This window comes from Mobula hypostoma, chromosome 4, assembly GCF_963921235.1.
Source record: "Mobula hypostoma chromosome 4, sMobHyp1.1, whole genome shotgun sequence".
NCBI classification, from domain to species: Eukaryota; Metazoa; Chordata; class Chondrichthyes; order Myliobatiformes; family Myliobatidae; genus Mobula; species Mobula hypostoma.
In genome coordinates, this window is record NC_086100.1 from 133,608,563 (window position 1) to 133,626,473 (window position 17,911).

General features: G+C 40.9%; 1 protein-coding gene across 2 annotated transcripts in view; it reads left to right on the top strand.

Annotated features, from left to right (window-relative positions):
* The window catches only part of fat4 (FAT atypical cadherin 4), a 399,853-nt gene that overhangs the window by 318,614 nt on the left and 63,328 nt on the right, over positions 1 to 17,911 (top strand). For both annotated transcript variants that reach the window (XM_063046545.1, XM_063046546.1), the window contains exons 9-10: positions 11,200 to 11,450; positions 13,167 to 17,525. In XM_063046545.1, the coding sequence (XP_062902615.1) occupies positions 11,200 to 11,450; positions 13,167 to 17,525 (4,610 nt within the window). The remainder of the gene's footprint in view (positions 1 to 11,199; positions 11,451 to 13,166; positions 17,526 to 17,911) is intronic.

Here is a 17,911-nt window from a genome sequence, read left to right on the forward strand (position 1 = left end):
GTTGTCTTGCATGCACTGCTCTTTTGAGGTCTAACCACAGATTCTCGATGATGTTTAGGTCAGAGGACTGTGAGGGCCATGGCAAAACCTTCAGCTTGCACCCCTTGAGGTAGTCCATTGTGGATTTTGTGGTGTGTTTAGGTTCATTATCCTGTTATAGAAGCCATCCTCTTTTCATCTTTGGCTTTTTTACAGACGGTGTGAAGTTTGCTTCCAGAATTTGCTGGTATTTAATTGAATTCATTCTTCCCTCTACCAGTAAATCTTCCTCGTGCCACTGGCTGCAACACAAGCCCAAAGCATGATCGATCCACCCCCGTGCTTAACAGTTGGAGAGGGGTTCTTTTCATGAAATTCTGCACCCTTTTTTTCTCCAAACATACCTTTGCTCATTGTGGCCGAAAAGTTCTATTCAAAAGGTTTAAAGGAACATCTAAACAAGCCTGATGCATTTTGGAAACAAGTCCTGTGGACTGATGAAGTTAAAATAGAACAATCAGCAATCGCCTCTGATCTGGGTCGACATTTACGTGCTGGGCAGCACGTAATTAATTAGCTTGTTTATTTCGACTTTTTTCTTAAAGATGTGCTGGGTGCATCCCGGCTACTGCTGCACCGCTGCATTCCTGGCAGCCCAGTATTGGTCCACGGCCCGGATGTTGGGGTGGTGGGACACTGGTGAGTCATCTCATCGTTGTCTGTTTCCATCAGGGCAGGCAGGTCATCTTCTTCTATGTCTGCCTGCCTCGATGTCGAAGGTCAAGGTTCGTCATCTGATGTGGAATGCTTGAAAAACAACAGTATGCTTGACTGCTTAGCCTCGCGCATTTTTCTATCATACAGTTCTTTGTAAGCATTCAAACCATCCTGCAAATATGCCCTAAACCTATGTACCCTTTCAAAATTAAAGTCGTACTTTTCTGCAGTCATTGCAGCAAAAATCTCATGCAGTTGTTTCACGTTCAGTTCCTGGACGACTTCACTTTCGGTCTGTTCGCTACTGCATTCGGTTTCGATTGTTATCCTTTCCTCCTCCAATTGCATCAGCTCTTCATCTGTCAGTTCTTGGTCATGGGATGCCAAAACTTCTTCAACATCATCTTCGTCAGCTTCCACAAGCGAAACTCACTTTGTCCTTACTTCATTCACCACGATCGAAATGCTTAATTATGTCTAGTTTTACGCTAAGTGTAAGGCCTTACAAGCTCTTTTAGGCTTTTCCGATACCTTAGAACTCATCTTGCTAACGGATGCTCAAAATAAATTGACAAAATGCACAGATGCTCACAGGCACGTGTTTAAGCAGTGCTGGCTAGAATGCAGTTCCGGGGGAGAACCTTGGCTGCTCGAGGCGCGCGCTGCGTTTTATCACACGCTGCCTTTTCTTGTAACAGTGAAAACATCGTCTGTTAGCGAAAACAGGTAACTAATGTAGGTCTTTTGTAACAGCGAGGTTTCGTAAAGCGAACGTTCGAAAAGCGGGGGACACCTGTAAACTAGATGTACTGGTAGAGAATTGGCTCTTGTAAAAGGAGGCCACTAATCTTGTTTAAAGACAGATATAGATATAGTTACATTAAGCTTTTCACACCAGAAACATTTTCTAAACATCCTCTGTGCACTATTAAAATAGTGGGTTATGAAGGAAGCAATTAAATGCTTGAACACACTTGGATGCCAGGGATATTGCATCAAGCTTAGGTTTAACATTTATTGTTCATGGAATTTTGATGCTAATGGCAACTGCTTTGGTATAATTCAAAGTTCTGTTTTCAGAATGTCATCCAATGTAATTTTCAAAATGTTTAGTACTCCCATGTAAGTCTAAGAAAATGCTGAATTCTGATCATCATTTTGACTGCTTTGCTGTGTTGGATTAGAGTGCAGCATCCTGTTGGCCCACTGGGAAATTCCCCCGCTATATCTCTTGCAAATCAGGGATAGATGTGAGGGATACTGAACAGTGGATTGATGGTTGGAGGCATAGGGACAGGCAGACATTATATACATAATAGAAACATAGAAACATAGAAAATAGGTGCAGGAGTAGGCCATTCGGCCCTTCGAGCCTGCACAGCCATTTATTATGATCATGGCTGAGCATCCAACTCAGAACCGCGCCCCAGCCTTCCCTCCATACCCCCTGACCCCCATAGCCACAAGGGCCATATCTAACTCCCTCTTAAACATAGCCAATGAACTGGCCTCAACAGTTTGCTGTGGCAGAGAATTCCACAGGTTCACCACTCTCTGTGTGAAGAAGTTTTTCCTCATCTCGGTCCTAAAAGGCTTCCCCTCTATCCTCAAACTGTGACCCCTCGTTCTGGACTTCCCCAACATCGGGAACAATCTCCCTGCATCTAGCCTGTCCAATTCCTTTAGGATCTTATACGTTTCAATCAGATCCCCCCTCAATCTTCTAAATTCCAACGAGTACAAGCCCAGTTCATCCAGTCTTTCTTCATATGAAAGTCCTGCCATCCCAGGAATCAATCTGGTGAACCTTCTTTGTACTCCCTCTATGGCAAAGATGTCTTTCCTCAGATTAGGGGACCAAAACTGCACACAATACTCCAGGTGTGGTCTCACCAAGGCCTTGTACAACTGCAGTAGTACCTCCCTGCTCCTGTACTCGAATCCTCTCGCTATAAATGCCAGTATACCATTCGCCTTTTTCACCGCCTGCTGTACCTGCATGCCCACTTTCAATGACTGGTGTATAATGACACCCAGGTCTCGTTGCACCTCCCCTTTTCCTAATCGGCCACCATTCAGATAATAATCTGTTTTCCTATTTTTGCCACCAAAGTGGATAACTTCACATTTATCCACATTAAATTGCATCTGCCATGAGTTTGCCCACTCACCCAACCTATTCAAGTCACCCTGCATCCTCTTGGCATCCTCCTCACTGCTAACACTGCCACCCAGCTTCGTGTCATCCGCAAACTTGGAGATGCTGCATTTAATTCCCTCATCCAAGTCATTAATATATATTGTAAACAACTGGGGTCCCAGCACTGAGCCTTGCGGTACTCCACTAGTCACTGCCTGCCATTCTGAAAAGGTCCCGTTTATTCCCACTCTTTGCTTCCTGTCTGCTAACCAATTCTCCACCCACACCAATACCTTACCCCCAATACCGTGTGCTTTAAGTTTGCACACTAATCTCCTGTGTGGGACCTTGTCAAAAGCCTTTTGAAAATCCAAATATACCACATCCACTGGTTCTCCCCTATCCACTTTACTAGTTACATCCTCAAAAAATTCTATGAGATTCGTCAGACATGATTTTCCTTTCACAAATCCATGCTGACTTTGTCCGATCATTTCACCGCTTTCCAAATGTGCCGTTATCACATCCTTGATAACTGACTCCAGCAGTTTCCCCACCACCGACGTTAGGCTAACCGGTCTATAATTCCCCGGTTTCTCTCTCCCTCCTTTTTAAAAAAGTGGGGTTACATTAGCCACCCTCCAATCCTCAGGAACTAGTCCAGAATCTAACGAGTTTTGAAAAATTAACACGAATGCATCCACTATTTCTTGGGCTACTTCCTTAAGCACTCTAGGATGCAGACCATCTGGCCCTGGGGATTTATCTGCCTTCAATCCCTTCAATTTACCTAACACCACTTCCCTACTAACATGTATTTCACTGAGTTCCTCCATCTCACTGGACCCTCTGTCCCTTACTATTTCTGGAAGATTATTTATGTCCTCCTTAGTGAAGACAGAACCAAAGTAATTATTCAATTGGTCTGCCATGTCCTTGCTCCCCATAATCAATTCACCTGTTTCTGTCTGCAGGGTACCTACATTTGTCTTTACCAGTCTTTTCCTTTTTACATATCTATAAAAGCTTTTACAGTCCGTTTTTATGTTCTCTGCCAGTTTTCTCTCATAATCTTTTTTTCCTTTCCTAATTAAGCCCTTTGTCCTCCTCTGCTGAACTCTGAATTTCTCCCAGTCCTCAGGTGAGCCACTTTCTCTGGCTAATTTGTATGCTACTTCTTTGGAATTGATACTATCCCTAATTTCTCTTGTCAGCCACGGGTGCACTACCTTCCTTGATTTATTCTTTTGCCAAACTGGGATGAACAATTGTTGTAGTTCATCCATGCAACCTTTAAATGCTTGCCATTGCATATCCACCGTCAATCCTTTAAGTGTCATTTGCCAGTCTATCTTGGCTAATTCACGTCTCATACCTTCAAAGTTACCCCTCTTTAAGTTCAGAACATTTGTTTCTGAATTAACTATGTCACTCTCCATCTTAATGAAGATTTCCACCATATTATGGTCACTCTTACCCAAGGGGCCTCTCACGACAAGATCGCTAATTAACCCTTCCTCATTGCTCAAAACTCAGTCCAGAATAGCCTGCTCTCTAGTTGGTTCCTCGACATGCTGGTTCAAAAAACCATCCCGCATACATTCCAAGAAATCCTCTTCCTCAGCACCTTTACCAATTTGGTTCACCCAGTCTACATGTAGATTGAAGTCACCCATTATAACTGCTGTTCCTTTATTGCACATATTTCTAATTTCCTGTTTAATACCATCTCCGACCTCACTACTACTGTTAGGTGGCCTGTACACAACTCCCACCAGCGTCTTCTGCCCCTTAGTGTTACGCAGCTCTACCCATATCGATTCCACATCTTCCCGGCTTATGTCCTTCCTTTCTATTGCGTTAATCTCTTCTCTAACCAGCAACGCAACCCCACCTCCCCTTCCCCCATGCCTATCCCTCCTGAATATTGAATATCCCTGAACGTTGAGCTCCCATCCCTGGTCACCCTGGAGCCATGTCTCTGTGATCCCAACTATATCATAATCATTAATAACAATCTGCACTTTCAATTCATCCACCTTATTATGAATGCTCCTTGCATTGACACATAAAGCCTTCAGGCGCTCTTTTACAACTCTCTTAGCCCTTGTACAATTATGTTGAAAAGTGGCCCTTTTTAATGCTTGCCCTGGATTTGTCGGCCTGCCACTTTTACTTTTCTCCTTTGTACTTTTTGCTTCTATGCTCACTTTACACCCCTCTGTCTCTCTGCACTGGTTCCCATCCCTCTGTTGTGAACTAACCTCCTCACGCCTAGCCTCTTTAATTTGATTCCCACCCCCCAACCATTCTAGTTTAAAGTCACCTCAGTAGCCCCCGCTAATCTCCCTGACAGGATATTGGTCCCCCTAGGATTCAAGTGTAACCCATCCTTTTTGTACAGATCACGCCTGCGCCAAAAGAGGTCCTAATGATCCAAAAACTTGAATCCCTGCCCCCTGCTCCAATCCCTCAGCCGCGCATTTATCCTCCACCTCATCGCATTCCTACTCTCACGGTCGCGTGGCACAGGCAGTAATCCCGAGATTACTACCTTTGCGGTCCTTTTTCTCAACTCCCTTCCTAGCTCCCTATATTCTCCTTTCAGGACCTCATCCCTTTTCCTACTTATGTCATTGGTACCTATATGTACCACGACCTCTGGCTCCTCACCCTCCCACTTCAGGATATCTTGGACACGATCAGAAATATCCCGGACCCTGGCACCAGGGAGGCAAACTACCATCCGGGTCTCTGGACTGCATCCACAGAATCGCCTATCTGACCCCCTTACTATCAAGTCCCCTATCACAACTGCCCTCCTCTTCCTTGCCCTACCCTTCTGAGCTACAGGGCCAGACTCTGTGCCGGAGGCACGGCCACTGTCGCTTCCCCCGGCTAAGCTGTCCCCCCCCAACAGTACTCAAACAGGAGTGCCTGTTGTTAAGGGGCACAGCCACCGGGGTACTCCCCATCACCTGACTTTTCCCCTTCCCCCTCCTAACCGTGACCCACTTGTCTGCCTCCCGTGGCCCCAGCGTGACCACCTGCCTTCCACTCCTCTCTATCACCTCCTCGCTCTCCCTGACCAGACGAAGGTCATCGAGCTGCAGCTCCAGTTCCGTAACGCGGTCAAGGTGAAGTTATCCAGAGATGAACAGGGCTTTGGAGTTGCTGGTGTGAGGAGGTTAGTGATCAGGGGAGTTTTCAGGAGTCCCAGGGAAACTGTCATTGGCCTAAGTATACAATTTAAGCAAAACCTATCTGAATTTGTGTCCCAAAACCGACCCCAAGAATTGTGAACAGATCAAGCAGAGGAAGCAGACCTCAGAAGTGCGAAGAAGATCTACAGCATGAGTGTCCTACATCATCCACAGGCAATTTATGAACAATTAGATTTTATGAAAGTGGCCTCCAAGCACATAGTACATCCCTTTGGGCCAATGCACATAGCAGAGCTCTTCCATATCTGTGTAGTCTCTAATGCACAAAAGATCCATCAGAAAAATCACGGAAAAAGGCAGCAGTGAATTTATGAGTAACTGACAATATAACAAAAAGTTGCAGATGCTCGAAATTTAAAACAAAACACAGAAACTGTTGGAAATTCACAGAATTTGGGCAATTGGCAGTATTTTCTCAATTTGAAATATTGGTGATTTTTCTTTGGTAGCAAATCCCCTAGAAAATAAATAAATATATGGCTCTATTCAGTCCATTTCCTTTATAAAAGTCAGGATTATACCAACTTTTTCTGTTAGTATTTCTATTTTTATAAAGGGATAATTGTACCCAGGTCCTAGACAACTTCTCATAACTTACATGTGCAAGTGACAAAAACTTCATAGTAATATGCCAACTCTCATGCAGATCTTCTGCTCTCAACTGGACTATTTTAATGCCTTTAGAAATTTGTAGCTGTATTCACGTTAGTTAAGTCAAGTCAAGTTTATTGTCACTTCGACCATAAGCTGCTGGTACAGTTCTCAGTAAAAACGAAACAACCTTCCTCCAGGACCCTGGTGCTATGTGTTATGTATTCATAACACATAAGTTACACATCCATATTATTTGCATAATTTTAATCAGTAAACTTACCAGAAGTTAATTTCATATTTTTCTACTTCTGTTATAATCTTGATATAATTCCTTCAGAGTAGATCTTTTGTGCACAAGCCCTATTGGAATTATAGTGGATCTCATGATTGGTATATTAATTATCCCATGTGCCTGAATTAAATAGGCATTTGATTCTTTCAATAAAACCAAAAATGCTCAGCAACTAGTGTAATCTCCATGAACAGAGAACTGGAGTATGTTTTAAGTTGATGATTTTCCTCAAAACATAGTTGCTGCTCCTTAAGTATTGATTGAATTGAATTGATTTTATTACTTACGTCCTACTATACATGAGGAGTAAAAATCTTTAAGTTACATCTCCATCTAAATGTGCAATTTATAGTAATTTATAATAAATAGTATGTACAACAGGACAGTCAATATAACATAGAAATACAGTTGTGTCAGCATGAATTAATCAGTCTGATGGCCTGGTGGAAGAACCTGTCCCAGAGCCTGTTGGTCCTGGCTTTTATGCTGTGGTACCATTTCCCAGATGGTAGCAGCTGGAACAGTTTGTGATTTGGGTGACTCAGGTCCCCAGTGATCCTTCGGGCCCTTTTTACATACATCTTTGTAAATGTCCTGAATAGTGGGAAGTTCACACCTACAAATGTGCTGGGCTGTCTGCAGATTCCTGCGATTGGGGGAAGTACAGTTCCCGTGCCAGGCAATGATGCAGCCAGTCAAGATGCTCATAATTGTGCCCCTGTAGAAAGTTCTTACGATTTGGAGGCCCATACCAAACTTCCTCAACCATCTGAGGTGAAAGGGGCATAGTTGTGCCTTTTTCACCACACAGCCGGTATGTACAGACCACATGAGATCCTCGGTGAAGTTTATGCCGAGGAACTTAAAGCTGTTCAACCTCTCAACCCCAGACCATTGATGTCAATATGTTGCAGATCAGATACTGTGTGAGCTGGCCGTTGATTGCTGAAGAAAGGAGCGCATTCAAAATGGACCCAAGGAATGTTTTAGATTTTATTTTTCATGAGCCCAGTAATACAAATAATATAAATAAATCAGGACCTTCCTTCTATATTTTCAATGGACCTCTGCACAGGATTTTTCTCCACCAATGGACTAGCAAGATGAAGATAAGCTGCAGCAATGTGCCAATTTGCCATCCTTAAATTGCGAATAACGTCCACCAGGTCCTATTGCAATATTTTGTTTAGGCCTGAACTTGAGTCATCATGAAAGTTTGTCTATAGAAAAATAATTTATGCATTGTTATTCATTAATATTTCACATGAGACCCTATCAACTCAATAACTTGCAATCTGCTTAATATTTAAGTCTTCGCAATTGAAACTGGAACAATAACTTCAGAAAAGATGCTTGTCAGATTATGTGGATAGGAAAAAAATCTGCAGTTATTAAAAATTTGGACTGTAACATAAAGTTCTGGAATAACCAGCTCTTAAATAGTCATTTTTATCAGATACAAACTTAGCATGCAATTTCCATCAGTTTCTGTTTTCATTACTAATATTATTAATTATATGCAGGGTGAGCTGGATGGATGGTGAATTATATCCAGAAAACTACTACAGTGGTTTTTTTTGGAATTGTACAAGAGCTTTTAGTTGTGGTTAAGAAAAGGAGTAGAAGTCAGATCTCAAGTGGATTATTAAAAGTTTGAAGATATGCGCTGGAATTCTCTTCTGTAATCTTCCTGAAAACAAAATGGAGAAATATAATGGTAAATTCGAACACAGTGAATAGTCCTTTTTCTGGGACCCTTCTGCCATTTTAAGTGTCCATTGAGCTCTTGTACTGCAACAGTATTTCTCTGTCAGCAGCAGCAGACATGAAAGTGCCACTGGCAACTTGCTGTGCATTCAGGACCATCTGCCTGGTTGTTGCCTGAACATTGTCAGCAGAAAGGTAACTTCTGCAGGACTGCTGGTTAGTTTGAAACTGCAAACATTCTAAGGGTAATCCAGTATTGGCACACTTGACTCCAAGCTGGTGAGTTATGCACTTAAGGTACAAAATCTAGATTGACATTCTAGTGCAGTATTGAAGGACTCTTCCACTATCAGAAGATCGGTGTCCAGGGGCAAGGTGTTAAACTGAGGTTCTACCTGCCATCACAGTTAGATATAAAGAATGCTAAGGCAATACTTTGATGAAGAGTATGTGATTTATTTCCTTTGTCTTGTTCTATATTTATCCCTAAAGCAATGTCACTAAAATTACCTTGATCATTATCACATTCTTATTTGCAGGAGCCTCCAGAGCTCTTATTTGCAGCAGGCCTCAGGCTGTGCAGCCTGCGTGTGTCACTGTACCATGACCTGGGTCCTAAAGCAAGGCACTACTCGGTGCTTGGATAGTTTAAACACCGGTCCAGATAGACTGGAAAGCCCAAGTGCGGAGACGAGGGTCAGGCTGATTTCACACACTCTCCCGCGATGTCATTCCTCTCCCCTGTGGCTGTCAACTCAGCGAGTTTTGTGGCATTATTGCCCTGCTAATATGATAAACTGAGATCAAGGCTTGAGCCTACCATTCTGGCTGCTCCGGGGAGCAGATCTAAGGGTTCAGTCTGGTTCGGAATGCTGTCGTTTGCATGATGGGTTTCCCCCCTCTTTCTCCGCCAATTGTTTATGGGCCTTCTGTTTTTTTGAATTGGGTTCTTCAGGTTTCTTGCTTTGAGGCTGCCTGCAAACAAACAAATTACAGTCCAAACAAGCATTCTTTGATAATAAATTAACTTTGATTAATTGGTTACCATATTTCCTACCTTATCACAATGACTACATTTGCAATGCAATGCTTTGAAGCATCCAGGTCTTATGGATAGTGCCGAAACAGAGCAAATCTTTATTTCTCTCTTAAGAAATTGTACACTCTTAGCAATTTGCAGGAAGATTCTAACGTAAGGAAAAAATTTTTATTTGATGAAAAATTGAAACAGTATTTGGATGGATTTAAACTTATTTATGTCTCAGCCTAAGTAGCAATTGGCTTAACTTATGATTAAAGACAGAACCATATAAAAGAGAAGAAATAACTTGTAGCTAAATGCTATGTCAGGGATTGTAAAACATAAAAAATTACATTCTGCTTTCCAGTATGAATTTGCTGGAGGCTCTTTGAGAAACTTCTTTCAAAATTGATTTCAGCAAAACATTTGTTCAACATTGGTTGTATTTATAATTTAGAGTTACCTGAAATGCACACCTTGCTTCCTTAGTCAAAGTGTGTGTAATTAATTGCCTGTGTTTAACTTTGATACCAAGTTAACCATACTGTTTTCAGATGCTTACATAGTTATTTGCTTTAAATCAGTACTCAAACCAGTATGCTTTCTTAGGAAATGATGTGCAGAGTTTTCATGGTCGATTAAAGTCACTCTTGGCTCTGAGTCATAGCTTTGGAATCAGTGCTTTTTGTTATTTAACATCTGGAGACATACATTATTAAGCTCTGTGTGGAATGGTGGATAGTGGCTGGAGTGAGTGTAGATTAGACTAATCTTTCAATGAGATGAGTACAAAATAGCTCATCTGCTGAAAATGTGCATGTAGTCTGTGACTGTTATCCTTTATATTTAGCCAAACTAAATACACATCTGTGTTTAACATATAGCAGTGGTAGATGATTATTGGAATTGTTTTGAGTTCCAAAGAACAGAGTAGATCCAACATTCCAGGAGCAGTCCAGTGAATGAATCAATGAGGAAATGCAGTCCAGAGCTGTAAGATACAGAGAGATTCCCCCATTGTTTTCTAGTCTCTGTTGAATTAGTGCAGCCAGAATAATAAATGGTTTGGCATGAGCTAACCAAGGTTAGAAATCTTATTCCTGATCCAATCTTCCCTGCTGGAAGATTATTATTTGTGAATGCAATGGTGTTGCTGATACATAACATCTAAGCTTTTAGATGAAGGACAGTTTGAGATGCAAGGAGGTACCTGCATTTGTGAAGCATTGTTTTACTTTTGTTTGGGTATTCCAAAGAACAGAGACAAAAAGAAATTATAAAAAAAAATAATAACATTACAACACGTAAAAAGAAGCTACCACATATCAAATAATCTAAATATGAACTTTTGGAGTTATGTTTTCTATTGACAGCAGCTAAAAGTGGTATTTAAACCAATAGAAGATGTTCTTAAAAGCAGTGTGTAAAACAATATTCTTTTTTTTGTCATGATTTATTTACTTAGATTGCTGAATTTTATTTAATCCATATGTTCTGACTGGGTTTCTTTTCTTTCCACTAATAGCTACAGCCTTGTTGGAGGTAACTCCAAGTTTTCCATTAATCCATCCACTGGACAAATTATCACAAGCGCTCTCCTGAACAGAGAGAGTAAAGAAGCATACAATCTTATTGTGGTGGCTACTGATGGAGGCGTACCCCAGGCCAGATCCAGTTCAGCCACTGTTCTTCTAACAGTTTCTGACATCAATGACAATCCTCCCAGGTTTCACCATTTCCCTTACGTTACCCACATTCCAGCACCCACAAGTGAAGGTAAGCATCTTTATCATAAACATAATCTGCAGTACAGTGCTTGGAAACCTAATGTCTAAGATCTGGCAATTTACTTATGCATTCTTGCAGTATTGTGGATGGTTCACTGCCTAAGAGTAGTGCATAAGACTAGAGCTTCTTCAACAAACATGGCTCCAATATGTCAAAAAACTCTGAAGTTAAATATAATAATGAGATCAAAACAAATCAGTGTTGTATTATTGTTATAATAATATATTATTATAATAATATTGATATTATTATATTGCAGTACAATCCATGCTGACTGAACAAATTACTGTCACCAATGTGTTATCCATTGGAATTATTTTTACATGATAACTGGAGGAATAAAAATTAGTGAAAGTACAAAAATCTTGTTTTTACGAGGCCGAGTTGCTAGCTCGACGCTCAACCCGACTTGGATTTGAACTCGGGAACCTTTGCTCCGGAGTCCGGTGCTGAAGTTATTGCACCACCAAGCAGGACATGTTTAAAATTAGATTATATGAAAATGGGTGGTGGTGAAGGAAATCAGTCTGTAATTTAGTTTGCAAGCTTGGATAGCTTAAAAATCACGACAATTATTTTTAATATCAACAACTTCAAAGCTTCAAATATTTCTTATTTATAACTCTTAATTATCCATTGTGCTGCATAATAGGCATTCCTTTACATTCAGAACCAGAAAAAGAACTATAATGATCCATTGAATAGTCGAGGAAGCAATGGCCATCAGCATTTCCATGAAGTATTTTTCTAAATATGTTTATAATATGGGTTGGCAGATTTCATCTGCCTCTGGAACATAGATTGGCTGCATCAGAACAGATACTTGATTTTCACTGGAGACACCTAGTTTTGTATATTTAATTCCCATACACTGGCAAGCATTAAACTGATGCACATGAAAACAATGCTCTTTTGTAAAGACTTCATTGTGTTGGATCTCTGCCTTATTATACTTCACGTGAATAAAATTGTCTAGTGCTCAAGAGCAGAAGCTATGGAGCAAAGTATTTTAAATAATCACCAAAATTCTTGTTTTAAAAATGGAGTTACATGATTTATTATTTGCATTTCTTTTGACAGTCTGGATGTACTAACTTGTGAGTTTTACATGCCTCATTTAACAATTGATTCAAGCACCATACTATTAACTGGAAGCATGTTGGCTTTTTACAGCAAAGAGAGTCGTTCTGCTTGTATTATTGCTGATCTCCCTGTTTATTGTAGTGCTCAAGAGTAAATCACTGGGACGGATTTATTCTTTACATCCTGATGTTGTAAAGCTATATTTTCTTTTCAAGATCTGAATTTTTTTTATTGTTTCCATCAGTTTTATAATGAGCATTGTTCTAAAAGTTTTACATATTTATCAAAAGTGTTTATGAACATCAGAACTGTGAACATCAATTGTATTTATGAGCCAGTTGGCAGTCCGGGTCGAGCAAAAATTGACTTTCTTTGAAATTTTCCTTTTGAGCTGGAATATTTTTCTCAGGTGTGTTACAAAAGTAATAGAATTCAACTCCATGAGCTGAATAAAACTGAAAACAAAGACTTAAGATGGACAGTAATTGGGATGGCGTGCCATCAGAAAGAGGGTGACTATGGAGATATATATGTTTATCTATGATCTAATTTTAAGGCACACAATTTGAATAGTGTGCAAATAAGTATGAACTAATATATTCCTCTTCTTCCATTCCACAGGATCATTTGTGTTTGCTGTTACTGTTTCTGATGCTGACAAAGGCCCCAATGCCGAACTCCAGTATTCCTTAACAGGAAAAAATGCGGGAAAATTCCAAATTGATCCACATCGTGGTGCTATCATGGCTGCTCAGAGGTTACTGGGAGGCACTGACATTACTGTTACTGTTAACGTTAAAGACAGTGGAATACATCCCATGTCAGATTCTACCACTGTGACAGTCAGATTTGGAAATGAGGCTGATTTTCCACAATTCAAACCAGGGCAAGAATTCTTTGTATTTCCTGAAGACCAGAAGGTAAATACCTTTATTACAACAGTTTCAGCATCTTCCACAAGGCAAGATGTAAGGGGGCCATTATCCTACTACATTGCCAGCGGTAACTTTGGTGCTGTCTTCCATATTGATCAACAGACAGGAAATCTTGTTCTTATGAAGGCTTTAGACTTTGAAGTCATTCAACACTATGTGCTATGGATTGAAGCCAGAGATATGGGGTTTCCTCCGTTTTCTTCCTATAAGAAATTGGATATTACTGTAAAAGACGTCAATGACAATGCACCAGTTTTTAAGCAGGATCCTTTCACAGCTAATGTAATGGAGAATTCCTTCTCAAGCCAAATAATCACCATTGTAGCTGAAGACATAGACAGTGGACCTAATGGTCAAATAGAATATACCATAGTAGATGGCAACAAAGGCAATAATTTCAACATCAACAGACAAACAGGACAGATCAGAAATGCCGAAAAATTGGACAGAGAAAGAATTGCTCAGTATACATTAATAGTACAAGCAACTGACAAAGGAAAATCTTCAAGGAGCTCATTGTGTCATGTCATTATTAATGTCTTGGATGAAAATGACAATGCCCCAAGATTCTCACAGATATTCAGTGCTCAGGTACCTGAAAATGCAGCTATTGGCTACACAGTGACCCGTGTTACCACGTCAGATGAAGACACTGGAATTAATGCTGTTAGTCGGTACTCAATAACAGATGTGAATCTTCCTTTCTCCATCAATCCAAAGACTGGAGATATTACAGTCAGAAGACCTTTGAATCGGGAAGATACGGATCACTACACTGTCAAAGTATATGCCCATGATTCTGGGTGGACAGTGAATACTGATATTACTATTTTTGTGACAGATGTAAATGATAATGCCCCACGTTTCGCTTATCCATCATACTTAATTGATTTCCCAGAGCTCACAGAGATTGGTTCCAGAGTTACTCAAGTGGTAGCTACTGATCCGGATAGTGGCCTTAATGGTCAGGTATTCTATTTCATTAAAACACAGTCAGAATTCTTCCGAATCAATTCCAGCACAGGAGAAATTTGCACCAAACAATATGTAAAGTATCACAATTCCACAAGTTCAAACAACTTAAATATCAATAGGCACAGTTTCATTGTGATGGCTTCAGACCGAGGTAGGATTCCCTTGGTGAGTGAAACCACAGTCATTATCAATATTGTGGACAGTAATGATAATCCGCCACAGTTTGAATCAGAGAAATACTTCACTCCTGTTACGAAAAATGTCAAAGTTGGTACAACACTAATTAAGGTCACTGCAATAGATGACAAAGATTACCACATGAATTCAGAAATAGAATATCACATTTCTGGTGGAAATGGTTCAAATCAATTTGCACTGGATAAGAATAATGGGTGGATCTCTGTTGCATCCTCTCTGAGAACCTATGTACATAAAGTGTTCATAATTATAATCACAGCAAAGGATAAAGGTAATCCACCACTATCCAGTACGACTACAGTCCGCATTTTAGTAACTGAGGAGAATAACCATACACCCCAATTCTCCCAGAGTCATATCAGTATCACAGTTCCTGAGAGCCTTACTGTGGGGACAGTCATCAGAACAGTTTCGGCTAGAGATAAAGATGCAGATATGAATGGGTTAATCAGATACAACATTTCTAAAGGAAATGAGGCAAAATTGTTCTCTATTGTTAATTCAACTGGTGCTTTATCTCTAGCCAGACATTTGGATTATGAGACCCAGCAAGTCCATGAACTGACCATTAGCGCTGAAGATGGCGGTTGGGTGAAAAAAACTGGCTTCCTCAGTATTACTGTCCACGTCACTGATTCTAATGATAATGTGCCACTCTTCAGTCCAAGTGAGTATTTTCCAGTTATATCAGAGAATGCTCCAAGCGGTACAATAGTTGTTCAATTAAATGCTACAGATGCAGATTCTGGAGGAAATGCTGTGATTGCCTATGCAATTGAAACAACCGACAGCGATCTCTTTGCCATTGATCCAAATACTGGAGTCATCAGGACCCGAGGTTTTTTGGATTTTGAAGCTAAGCAGAGTTATCAACTGTATGTGAAAGCGTTTAATATTCCAGATGAGGATCGCTTCAGCTTTGCCAATGTTTATTTGCAGCTTAGTGGTGTGAATGAGTATGTCCCACGCTTTGTCTCCAGGCAGTATACCTTTGAGATTTCAGAGGCTGCTACAGAAGGTACTGCTGTCGGGGAGGTATTCGCAAGTGATCGTGACCTTGGAGATGATGGAGAGGTCAAATATATGCTCTTTGGTAAAAGCAGAAAGAAGGGATTCATGATTGATGAAAAGACTGGCCAAATATATGTGTCAGGTCAACTAGATCGAGAAAAGGAAGAAAAAATATCTTTAAAAGTCCTGGCTAAGAATTCAGGAAGCATCCGTGGATTTGATATTGATGAAGTCTTGGTGAATATCACTGTGCTAGATGCCAATGATCCTCCTGTTTTCACTTCTGAGGAGTACTCTGTGCAGATTAGTGAGGAGGCTGCAGCTGGAGCTCATGTTATTTTTGTCAGTGCTTTTGACTCTGACTCTGTTCCCAGCTGGAGCAGATTCACTTATCACATTGGGACTGGAAATGAAAAAGGAGCCTTTTCCATTAACTCACAGACTGGCCAGATTTCAGTGGCAGCTGAGCTGGATCGTGAGTCCATTCCTGTATACAACCTCTCCGTGTTGGCTGTCGACTCAGGAATGCCTTCAGCCACAGGTAGTACCTACTTGGTCATCAAGCTGGAGGATATAAATGATAATGGGCCTACCTTAATATCCACAAGTGGAGAAGTTGTAGAAAACCAACGCGCAGGGGCTGTAGTTGTGACACTTAATGCCACAGATCCAGACCTCCCACCAAACCAAGGTCCTTTCACCTACCATTTGCTTAGCACAAGCTCTGCTACAAACTACTTCAGCCTTAGTTCAAAAGGGGTTCTTACCACAACTAGAGAAATTGATAGAGAGCAGATCAGTGATTTCTATTTGTCAGTGGTCATCCGTGACTCTGGTACTCCTCAGATGTCCTCCACAGGAACAGTGCACGTCACAGTTCGTGATCAGAATGACAATCCGTCTCAGCCCAGGACTGTGGAGGTGTTTGTCCACTATTTTGGAAACCTATTTCCTGGTGGGATTTTGGCCAGTGTCAAACCCCAGGATCCGGATGTATTGGATGATTTCCGGTGTACTTTGACGACTGGAGCTACAACTCTGTTCAGTATTCCAGCAGGCACTTGCAATCTGAATTGCCAGCCAAGGTCAGCAGATGGAACCTTTGACCTGATTGTCCGTAGCAGTGATGGATTGCACGGTGCTGTAAACAACAATGTCCACGTATTTTTCATGGGATTCAATAACCTGACCATAGACAACAGTGTTCTCCTTCGCCTGAATATTGCCACTGTGAAAGATTTTCTCACCAACCACTATCTGCACTTCCTGCGCATTGCTAACTCTCAGCTGACTGGGATGGGGACTGCCGTACAGATCTATGGCATGTACGAGCAGGATAACAAAACCTTCATAATGGCAGCTGTGAAACGATTCAGTAATCAGTATATAAGTGCAAGTGGAGTTGCCACTTTCTTTGAAAGCATCAAAGAAATCTTATACAGGCAGAGTGGAGTACGAATAGACTCAGTGGATCATGACCCTTGCATGAATGATCCATGTCAGAATGGCGGAAGTTGCGTGAAAAGGCTTGCCGTTAGTCCAACAGTCCAAAGTGAGGAAAGTATCCCAGTGGTTATTGTGGCTAACATGGTTTTACAACCATTCATCTGTCGATGCCTGCCAGGATACTCTGGAGAGGTCTGTGAAACTGACATAGATGAGTGCCTCCCATCCCCTTGCCATAACGATGGAACCTGCCACAATCTTCTTGGTAGATTTTCATGCACCTGTCCTGAAGGATTTATGGGAACAGCTTGTGAGCGGGATGTCAATGAATGTCAATCAAATCCCTGCAAGAGTGGTGGAAGTTGCCATAACTTTCCAGGAGGTTTCAGCTGTGCTTGTAAAGCTGGATATACAGGTATACATCATGGGAATTTTATTCTTATTCTTGTTGTTGATTCAAGTCTAAAATATTTGAGAGTAATGTTTTGGCCTCTATATATGATGATAAATGCCTGACAAAGCACATAAATTTCACATGGTTAATTTATCTGTAGCAAACCATCAAGGGAATGTTTCTTCCTTGGTGATTAAAGTAAATTATAGAGACTGCTGATATTAGTTACCCTTTGGGAGGTCTCTGAGGAACAACTCCAGAAAACCAGTGACAGGTCTATGGTCCATTCTCTCTCCAGAAGGCTGCCAATAGTTCAGGAGGCCTAATGAGGGGAGAAATGAATAAAGAATGAAGTAAACTTGTTTGGTATGTTCACTTACCAATATAAAGCACCAGACAATACAAAC